At 42.1% G+C, this 11,038-nt stretch overlaps 1 protein-coding gene across 3 annotated transcripts in view; it reads left to right on the top strand.

Moving 5' to 3' along the window:
- The window catches only part of pkn1a (protein kinase N1a), a 62,337-nt gene extending 52,200 nt beyond the window's left edge, over window positions 1-10,137 (top strand). For 2 of the 3 annotated variants that reach the window (XM_086296213.1, XM_086296212.1), the window contains exons 12-23: window positions 167-302; window positions 569-695; window positions 1,524-1,603; window positions 3,051-3,126; window positions 3,553-3,644; window positions 3,923-4,099; window positions 5,972-6,034; window positions 6,710-6,786; window positions 7,420-7,562; window positions 7,743-7,850; window positions 8,042-8,122; window positions 8,322-10,136. In XM_086296213.1, the coding sequence (XP_086152339.1) occupies window positions 167-302; window positions 569-695; window positions 1,524-1,603; window positions 3,051-3,126; window positions 3,553-3,644; window positions 3,923-4,099; window positions 5,972-6,034; window positions 6,710-6,786; window positions 7,420-7,562; window positions 7,743-7,850; window positions 8,042-8,122; window positions 8,322-8,525 (1,364 nt within the window). In that variant the 3' untranslated portion in view covers window positions 8,526-10,136. Of the gene's footprint in view, window positions 1-166; window positions 303-568; window positions 696-1,523; window positions 1,604-3,050; window positions 3,127-3,552; window positions 3,645-3,922; window positions 4,100-5,971; window positions 6,035-6,709; window positions 6,787-7,419; window positions 7,563-7,742; window positions 7,851-8,041; window positions 8,123-8,321 lie in introns of all 3 variants that reach the window. The other variant, XM_086296211.1, reaches the window with a different exon arrangement.
- Window positions 10,138-11,038: the final 901 nt, after the last annotated feature.

Consider the following 11,038-nt stretch of genomic DNA (forward strand, 5'->3'; position numbering starts at 1 on the left):
TATTTCTGTTTTCATCTATGAAATTTCCATTTTTAATTTTAACATTTTTTATTAAGATGCTAAATATCAGCATTCCTGAACAGAAACAAAATAGTTTTAGTGGCTGAATGTTATGTTTGATTAATTTCTGACTCTGACTAGATGTGTGTGTTTGTGCATTTTTCAGGCAAGGCGTTCCTCCGGGCTCGTCAGATGAACGTGGATATCGGAACGTGGGTGAGGCTGCTTCGAAACGCCATCCCCACCGTCAACAACTCAGGAACCTACAGTCCCAACGCACAAAGCCTCACACTCAACTCTGGGTGAGACGCATTGAGATATGTACACGCAGGTGCACACGCTTCGGTCTTTCATCGGGAGTGACGTTTGATAACCGTCAGTCAGACTTTGCTATCAAACGTAGCAGCTTTCCTTGAACCTTTTTTCCTTTTGTTTCCAGACAAAGAATAAAGTAAACGATGCCTTCCCAGCCCCGTGTCTAACTACCCTTCTGTGTTGTTCTGTCTGTTTGTCTGTGTTACACGTTGGTCTATTTGTGTGTGTGTGTGTGTATTTGTTGGTCTTTCAGGGAGATCTCAGTGGAAAAGTTGAGTCTGGACAGCGACTCTCCAATAAGAGGCGATTACAAGAGAGACATGGACATTAACACTCCAGTGAGACCGATGGAGCGAGAGGAAACCCGGGAGTTAGGGGAGGTGTGTGATGAGGGACGGGGCTTTCCTAACTAAAAAAGAAACTAAAAGTTCGAATTGGCAGGGAAAGAAAGGCGTAACAGCATCAAATACAAGTAGTGTTAAGTAATGCAGTTTAAGTAATTTTTAAAAATGTATACATTCTGGGTAAGTTTCGATGAAAGGAGGCAAGTATCAGAGAAAAAATTACAAATAAATAAAATCAAATATTTCCCCATCTTACATTGTAAGCACACTGTACTTTTCAGGGCTTGGGATGTGTTCTAGTGCCTTAACCTTGTCTAACTCCCAGGTAGCTTGCAGGAGCACAAACACTCCTTTTTTGAACACTGATTGTGAAAGAAAAAATAATTATGTTAGACTTGGCTCCATCATTATAAAGTCACATAAGCCTGTAAATCATTTTAATGACAGGAGATTTAGTTATTAAGTTAATATAATTTTAGGCATTTAACATTTAAATAATGGTCATGTGACATGAGTCTGATTTACAAGAAAATGACTGAAAGAGGAAGAGTTTACGGTATGAGTAAATACTGCAAATATTGCTGCTTTACGTCAGCTCTCCTTCTGATGTGAACAGAGACGTAAAATCGACCCACTCTCTGCTCTGTTACGGTGTCCTTCCTGTTAGCAGCACAGCCACACCTGGATGTAAAGGACTGTGGTCGACCTGGTATTTGCGGGGTTTAAAGATTTAAAATCCAGCGCAGGGTCAGTCACCATCAGCTCCAGACTGCGTCTCCTGTCTTCCATTTCATGTTGTTTTATAATCTCTGTCTCTGCACGTCTGTTCCTTTTTTGTCTCTTCCCTCGCATGTCCTCCGATAGGACCAACATCTAGTCATCGATCCCCTCTCCCCCCGAGACCTCGCCCCTGAGTCCCCTGTCCGAACCCATTCAGTTAGCAGGTACACGCACGCACACTCACCGAAACACTTTTACTTCTTTGTTTTCTAAAATGGATTTGTTTGGATTTTAATGATAAATGATGATATATAATAATGAGGATGAAGTTTATCAGACAAAAAAACATTTTGAAATGTGGCAGTAGGAAAAGCACAGGTGGAAATAAAACCAGCCATCATCTGTTTTATGCCGTTTATCTGGGGCTCGGTTGTGAGGGCAGAGAAGCCCAGACCTCTCTCCCCCCAGCCTCCCAGGCCAGCCAAGAGACAATCTCTCCAGCGTATCCTGCGTTTATCACAGGGCCTCCTCCGGTTAGGAAACGTACAGAGGTCGTTTGAGCTGTTTTGGTCTTTCAGTGGATTTGAATTCTTATTACTTTGTCTAAAACACCCAACCAACGACACCTAAATTTTCTAACTGACTTTCTACATCACAATTACTTGTGAATTGTGAAAGATCACGAGCCGGATGAGCAGCTGATCTTTGACTTTCTGGTTAAATCTCACGTCCAAGCCAGAATGTTTCTGGGCTTGAGCCTTTAGACCATACAGGCCTTTTTATGTACAGGTTAATTATGAATTGCTCAATATTTGAATGCAAGTGTGAATGAATGACCCTGACTCTTACCTACCATCTGCTGGTGTTCGCCTCAGCCTCCCTACAACCCTCCAAGCATAAAGGCCTGAAGCTTATGGATGGAGGAAACCCACTACATGTGTTCTGTTTTTTTCCCTGATGTCCTCAAAGCGACATCAGCATGGCGACAGGCTGAGCATTTTTTCTGTGCTCATCGCTACACATCTATCTTTTTTCTGGTTTTAAGAGAGTTACAAATGTAACCAGCTGCATGCACCACTGTCACTTTTTACCCAGCTGTCTAAGCACAGTGGAAGTGGGAGAAACGCTACAGCAAACCTCTGTCACAAGTTTTAAGTGCTGCTGTCCAAGTGTGCACACGTGCAAGTGTGCGTATTAACATTAAAATAATACTATGAGGAATATTTGGTTTCCTGTGCGTGTGTGAGTAAAAGCAGCAGTCAGACAGAGAGTCAGGTACCTGCAGCAGATTACGTCTGTGTACTTTCTGTATCATAGCAACCAAACACTCACCTGGAGGCACAGCATGCCTCCAAAGCCTTTCAAGCGCTCTCAAGCGCTCCCAGCTGGGCGTTTTCAGGAGAGCAGCTGCTGCGTTATTAGCTGTCAAAAATCTTCAGACACCCGAATAAAACAGAATCATTGATGTTTTTGATAAATCCTCTGCTTTTCCTCCTGTTGCAGCTTAAAATGTCTGCTCCCCATTATTACATGTATGTATTAATGTATTATTCAGCTTGTATTATCCACACGTACACAGTCCTTATATGTGTGTCATGTAATATCAGCAGTTGTTACTTTTTGGTGTCTAGTTTAAATGTTCTTCCTCACCGTGCCTGTTGGTTTCTCCAGCAAGCAGAAGAAAGGTCCGCTGTCCCTCCAGGACTTCAGGCTCATTGCTGTTTTGGGTCGTGGACACTTTGGGAAGGTACGATTTCTTTCTAATCCAGAAAAAAAAAAAAAACTGGAACAACCGAACCAATTCATAACAACACAAAGAACAAGAGTCTTTTTCTTATTATTCCCTCAAATATACTGAAGGTCACAACAGCAAAAAAGTCCCAGATTAACAGCTTCTCTGTTTGTGGATTCTCACAATGTGACTGTCACAACTACAATCAGGCAAACAAAAATAAAAGACAGTTTGTAAAAAAGAAAGCTTGTTTTCCTTATGCTGTTAGGTGCACATGAAGGCCACATTTTAAGTATTGGTGACTGCAGGGGGAAAAAGAAACCATATCACACGTGGATCCACTGAGAAGTTTTAAAAGCTCTAATAAAAGAAGATTTTTTTAAAAAAAAACAATGCTTTATATGTGTTAGAGTTAATCAGAGTGTGTCTATGTGTCTACAGGTGTTATTGTCTGAGTACAAGAAGACCGGCACGATGTATGCCATCAAAGCCCTGAAAAAAGGAGATATCGTTGCTCGGGATGAGGTGGATAGGTGTGTGCTGATGTTTATTCCTCAGCCCTGTGCTTGTGTGATGTGTGGTTGTTGTTTTTAGCCCAGAGATTAAGCGCTCCAGTAGTAGATTTACTCACAGGATTTAATTTGTGTCTTGAATCACTGTGATTACAGTTCATCTGTGGGCTGAGTGTGGGTTTTCTCATAGGCTAAAATAAACACTATCTAATTATGTTTAAATGGCCCTCTAATCTTTTTTTTTTCTCTCCTCCTCTTGCCTCTTCTTCCACTCTTTCCTTCTCTCCTTCCTCCCCTAGTCTGATGTGCGAGAAGCGCATCTTTGAGATCGTCAACATGTCGCACCATCCCTTCCTGATCAACCTGTTTGCGTGCTTCCAGACACCAGAGCACGTGTGTTTTGTTATGGAGTACACAGCAGGAGGCGACCTGATGATGCACATCCACACAGACGTCTTCACAGAGCCACGGGCCGTGTACGTAATAAATGGATTATCCTTGAAGTATTTCCATGCAAATTTTAGGCTTTCCCAGAGATTAGTCCTGATGAATTTAGTCAACCTCAGGGATCAGTTATAAACACTCATTTTATGTAGTAATCGCCCATATGTACATTAAAACACAGAGATTGTAAACAGATCCCTTCTTAAAACAAAAGTTACATTAACGAGAATCCGTCAAGCACGATATCTCGACCTTCACCTCAGAGTGGGAGTCAATACTGTTAAATACACCAGTGTTTTTTCCCACTTTTTCCCACAGGGCAAACAAATCAGGGCGCTGTTCATCTGTAGTGAGTGTAGGCTGTCAGTCCACTGTTTACCTCAGCTTTCAATATGTGTGGACTTATATTTACTCTGGAGGAGGCTGTAAAATTTTGTGGAAAGAGTCCGATCGATACGTTGATGAGACGGTGAAGCGATACTGAACTGAGTTGTTGAGGATATCCTGAACTTTTTTGACATTAACAGCTGCTTTTGCCACTGTTAGCCAGTATTAGTGACATTTTCTTTGAAGTGGATCTAACTTTGTCCAACTCTGATACAATATGAGAATTTAGTCGAACTGTTTATCAAAGAGAAAGCGTGATTTTATTTATTTTTTTTTTAGACATTTGAGCCTAACATTAGCCGGAATAACGTTAGCTTATGCCAACTGTTGTTGTTGTTTAGCCAGAGATAGAAGGGTCACATATATGTAATCTGTTGACAATAACTAACTGTGACAAAGTTGAGAGCAAAAAGCATCTTTGTGCACATCTTCATGTGTTAGAGCCCTGATTTAAGCTCAGGACATGAGACTTCAGGTGAGGAGGAAGTAAGGGCGGAGAGAGGGCAGTTGTAATGAAAAGAAATTATGAAAAGGAGAAAAAAATGAAAGAGAGGTGAAAAACATATACATGTACAAATATTAAAGGGTCATATTTAGTGTGAAATAGCCGTCTGCGATCTTTAAATTCAAAGTAACTTATGTACCGTGTATGTGGCACGTCTCTTGGCACATAAGCCATACTTACACAAGACATACTAACATGATTTACAGGTACAATACACAATCTGTACCTTTTCTAAATATTCTTAATTACTTAAACATCTTCCAGTACCCTGCTCTGTTTGCACACTACAGCCTGGGTTTGCCATTTTTATCTGTACTTTACTCTTAATAACTGTACAGTACTCTGTTTTTGTAACTTTTGTCCATAATGTAAATATGTTTGTGTGCGTTTCTGTTCTGTGTCCTGTTCTGTTTGTATGTGTGCGTTGTTTTTGCTGCTGTTACAACCAATTTTCCCTTGTGGGACAATTAAAGGATTATTCTATTCTATTTTATGATTTGTACATGTGCGCTGCTGAGCATTAGGACAGATGTGAAAACCTTTTAGAGATGCGCTGTATTAGACTGAATGTTTTAAAGGCCTTCCATCCTCCAGAAATCTGTTGAAGTTATGTTTGTTTATTTGTTAGATTTCTGCACAAGTTGAATTTATCCTGGGATTATCATGAGGTCACCAAACTCTCATCAGTGAAGAGAAATGAGGGAGACGCCACAGCATAAGCACACCCACACAGTCTAAAAAGATCCGCTGAAATAAGTGAAGCCATCTGTATGAGGTTTACAGTGGGTGTGCAGGGTCTTTTAAGGACATAATGCCAGAAAACCCTCAGCACTATTACTGCTGTCCCCATACCGAGGAGTTCAACAGCTGGGGAGTAGCTGTTTGTCAGGCCTCAGACAGCAGATTTGGTTACAGTGGCTAGTGGTCTGAAAGCAGTATGTCTGTTATTAATATGAAGTTCCCATTTTATCGCGTCTAACTGGAGGTTGATTTTCTCTGCTTTTGGCTTCAGGTTTTACGCAGCCTGTGTGGTTCTCGGACTTCAGTTCCTCCACGACCATAAGATTGTGTACAGGTGAGTCGAGCCCACACAAACCTCTTAACTGATGTAAAACTGAGCTTTCTTTCACCTCAGGAAGCATCAGACTAATAGAAACGTCAAAGATCGATGTTAAATCGAGCTCTTAATTTCTAAACATTTCTGCCAGCATAGGTTGAAATGTCAGTCTAAGTTTTGCAGTTCAGTTAGAGGACCCAGATACAGCAAATAGGAGCTTCAACAGTGGGAGGTTTATTTTATGAAACTTTACACACTTTGCCTCATTATGGGGCAGGAAAATCCCAAAAGTTAAATAATCCAAAAGAAACCAGAGCAAGGTAAACAGACAGTCTGACAAAGGAAAGAGTGTTTATACACTTGGTGTGACTGACAATCAGCAGGAAACCAAAAACCCCAGAGACACACAAAGGCTGAAACACTTTCAAAATAAAGGCGCAAACAAGGAATAACACAAAACCCGAAGCTGAAAAAATATCAGGTACCACATGCTGGATCATTCAGGGCATCCAGAAGCTGTAGGATTCATCCCCGGGGTACTGAGTGTCGCACCATCAGGCTGACGTTTGCTGTGAGCATTATTGTACAGGCTCAGTTTAGTACAGTCTGCTGGGATTACAGTCAGTTCACAGAGAGAGTTTGTATCTAAATGCTGTACGAAGATACTGATCCTGCATGTTTTCTCCCTTTCAGAGATCTCAAGCTCGACAACCTGCTGCTAGACACAGATGGTTATGTGAAGATCGCTGACTTTGGACTCTGCAAAGAAGGTGGATCTGTGTATTACTGACAGACGGTCTTTTATTTGTTTTTGTCTTTGCTTCGGGATACAAATTTACTTACAACCGGAAAACAGTGTGATGTTTTTAGTCTGTCAGGGAGCCTGAAAAGCAGGTCAACCGAACCCTGCCTTGAGCTCAGAAACACCATAGGTGACCTATTAGCTTCTCCATATTATCCAACATCTGTTTGTATGGTTACAATGAAGGGTGCCCATATTAAACATGGCCTCAATATCAAATAATAAGGTCAGCATATGAAAAAGCTGCTGTTGCCCAAGCCTTTGTTACAAGGGGTCACCACAGCAGGTATCTCCACATCCCCAATCACGAGAAAGTTGAGGCTGAGGCAGAGGATAGGCTGATGGGCTGCAAAAAAAGCCTCTGTGTAAGATAAATAACCCTCATTTTGAACTGTGAATCATGGAAAATGTCTCCAGTAAAGCAGTTGGAAATTGGCGTAATACCTCCACTCGATTCTGAAATTTAAACAGATGTCGGAATATGAGTGATTAAACAGTACAGAGCGGCAGGTTTTCATCATCTGAAGTTCAGGTAAATTAAGAAGTGATTTTGTTTCTCTTTTAGCTTTCAGAGATCATTTTTTTCGTTTTTTTTCTGCAGGAATGGGTTTTGGTGACCGGACCAGCACCTTCTGTGGGACTCCGGAGTTTTTAGCCCCCGAGGTCCTGACAGACACGTCTTACACCAGAGCCGTAGACTGGTGGGGCCTGGGGGTCCTCATCTATGAAATGCTGGTGGGAGAGGTAAGAGCTAGCCCTCTGTCACTGGTCATGGAGTTATTATAGCCACGTGTTAGTTTGATCTGGTGCCGATTAATTACTCGTGTTCGCTGTAGTTAAATGCTGATTTTGTTTTAAATGACAGAATATCAAAAGTGGATTCAGTGAACTGTGCTTTTGTGTGACCGGTGTATTTTTTTGTAGTCTCCTTTCCCAGGGGATGATGAAGAGGAGGTGTTTGACAGCATTGTGAATGATGAAGTCCGCTACCCACGCTTCCTCTCCACTGAGGCTATTGGCATCATGAGGAGGGTAAAGCAAAAACACACACACACACACACACACATTCGCTCGCTCATGCACACAAACTGTATGTGACAAATGCTGCACTTACACGTGAAACACTGAATCAGTCCGACATCCTCACTTACTCACAGTCAGACAGTTGATGCTTCACTGTTATAGCCACTCGTCATTTCCTATTCTCGTGTGTCTGTGTGCAGCTGTTAAGGAGGAACCCAGAGAGAAGGTTGGGATCTGGTGAGAAGGATGCAGAGGAGGTGAAGAAGCAGCCATTTTTCAGAGTAAGTAGACTTAAAGGTACCTAGGCAACTTGTTGGGGGTGAGAACGCAAGATGGAGATTCGTTAGCAAACACTGAGAGGTGGAAGAGGTTTTTCTCGTGTGTTTACAGCCAGACTGTTATGGTGGTTGTTTCGAAGCCCTTTGAATTGCAGCTTTAATTGCTCTTCTTGCTCTTATTCTTGTCCGTCTCTCCCTCCAGAGCATGGACTGGGAGGCGCTGCTGCAGAAGAAGTTGCCCCCTCCCTTCGTCCCGTCCATCGGCGGCAAAGAAGACGTCAGTAACTTTGACGAGGAGTTCACCACGGAACCTCCGACGCTCACGCCTCCACGTGAGCCCCGTGCGCTCTCCCGCAAAGACCAGGACAGTTTCCGGGACTTTGACTACGTCTCTGACCTCTGCTAGTGGACCCGAAGCCAACAGATCTCGAGGAACGTTGGATTTCGACGACTTCGCGACAGTTTCAGCCGGAGCACAGAGATATGTCTCAAGCTGACTGTCCGTGCTCGTCTGTCGCTTCTTGTTACACTGTGAATGAATGAAACTGAAGACGAAGAGACTGTGTTTTGTGTGTCTGCAGAGTTTTAAAGATCATGGACTGAGCAAATGAAAGCCTGGACAGAAATTAGTTGGGGTTATAATGTTTTATCACAAACAAAGGCCCCCCTTTCCAGTCATTGTACAAAACTGCAGTGGGTTTTGTATCTTGCAGACTTTTAAAAGTCTCTTCCCGTCGTCTTAGACGTCTCGGCAGTCGCCAGTGCAGCTGTGAGAGGAGGAGCTTGCTGTATTTTTGTACTTTTGACTGTTTAGGGGTTGCTCAGTGGCCTCTCATACCAATGCCTTACATTTATACTTGTATTTGTTCCACAGAAAAAAAGCATTTTGTTTTACTTTGTGGCCCTTTGTGTACAGCAGCAGGGCGAGGAGGGATACAGTGTGCTGCAGAAACTCCTCTATGTTTTTGGAAGAGAAAAAAAAGACACTCAGAGCTGATACCCATCAGTCTTTTGACTGCTTTTAGGTGTATTATTAGTTAACTAATGGGTAAAGAACCACTGTCCTGCTTCGCTGCAGTGGACCTTCCTTTGGATGTCCACCAACTACTTTTTAAACTTGGGTTGCTCGGATTTTACAAGAGCAGTTGACTCGTCCTTTTTAGTTGAATGTTTGGGTTTTAGGAAGAATTTGATATAAATGTGTAGCACACACACACACACACACACACACACACACACACACACACATAACCGTCAGCATAAAAGCTTTGAGGAAAACATTTATTATTCCAAAAGCAAAAATCTGAACACTAAACTGTGATGTACAAGTAATAAACTGCTCTTTATGGGTTTGGAGACACGTTCATCCAGTCACCTGAGTGCTACCAGAGTTTTGTGAACATGAAGTAAGTGATTTCCCTCCGAGGCGATTAAATCTTTAACCTCACTGGCTGTAAAAGTTGTTTTAGTGTCTGTTTTCGGCGCTTAAGCCCTGACAGGTTACGCTCTGGCTGCTGCGGTCGCTGTGGCGGTTTCCGAAACTTGTTGATGTCTAAGTACTTGTGGAAACTCTGCGGGGCGCCATAAGCAAAACAAACATGAGCTGCTTTTCCACAGTAGAGCCAATTAGAGAGGCGAGAGCTGGCGTAGACCTCTGGTAATACCTTTGATGATATCTGTAGGAAAACCATGAGCCAACAGTGAAAACCTGTGTAACACACAAGAGCAGTGGTTTGTTGTTAAGATGTATGTGCGGTGGTGTGGATTTTACCTGTCTTGTGTACAACAGTACAGAACCATGTGAGTATGAGATGACATATTTTATAAAGAAAACCGTGAGTGAATGTGTGTTTATTGTCATCATGGGACGGGGGAAAGGGGCATCTCAAATTCATTTAAATAAAAATAACACAGTAATGTATAGATGGATGCACGTTTAATTTAGTATTTGTGAATGAATGGAGCAGGATGCAGATGGCTACTCACCTGCTGCAGTGATTGAATAAATACTCACCGGCCACTTTATTAGATACGCCTGTTTTACTGCTCATTAACTCAAACATCTAATCAGCCAATCACATGGCAGCAACTACGTGCACTTATGCACCTCTAGACCTCTAGAAGCAGAACGTGCACATCTGTCACTGCAATTTAGAGAATAGTCCAAAAAAGAGGAAATATACAGTGATTTGGCGGTTTTCTGAGTGAAAATGTCTTATTGATGTAAGAGGAGTGAGGTCAGGAAAAAAAGAACCACTTGCTAAATACAAAGTATGTAGAAGAGCATGTCTAAACGTGCAACGTGTTGAACATTAAAGCAGATGGGCTACAGCAGCAGAAGACCACTATGGCTATACGAGCTGAAGTCAGCATGAAAGCATGGGTCCATCCTGACTGTTATCAGTGGTTCAGGCTACTGCTGTGTAATGCTGTGGATTACATTTTAAGACAGTTCTCAAATGGTATTAGCAAGGTGTACCCAATAAAATGGCTGGTGAGCGTATACAGCCCATTATCACAGATTCTGTATCAACATTTTTCAGTACATTCATTCAAACCTGCCAGAGCAGGACTAAAATGAAATTAGAGGATAAATAGTTTATTCTCCTGATGGACAAAGTCAAATTATGTCATTTCTTCTTCTCGTGATATTACATCAGAGAAAAATGCATCAAAAATGTGACTGTAGTGAGCATCTGTTTTAATATGTGAGTCAGAATTTTAGAAGAAAAAAGACTCCTCGTGGCAGTTTTAACCATATCACAGGACTTCAAACAAGACTAGTGAGCAAATCACTTTAACTGGATTCACTGTATTTGCACCAACTCCTGGAGTCTCCCTGACTTTTGACCGGCTGCTAAAGAAGAAAGCATCACCAATGGAAAAACATCAGAACTGGTCCTTAATGGTCGACCTTTC

This window comes from Aulonocara sp. 'chitande type north' Nkhata Bay, linkage group LG6 (assembly GCF_057382095.1).
Source record: "Aulonocara sp. 'chitande type north' Nkhata Bay isolate Kocher_YH1m ecotype deep benthic linkage group LG6, A_spYH_male_GT1.1, whole genome shotgun sequence".
Lineage (NCBI taxonomy): Eukaryota > Metazoa > Chordata > Actinopteri > Cichliformes > Cichlidae > Aulonocara > Aulonocara sp. 'chitande type north' Nkhata Bay.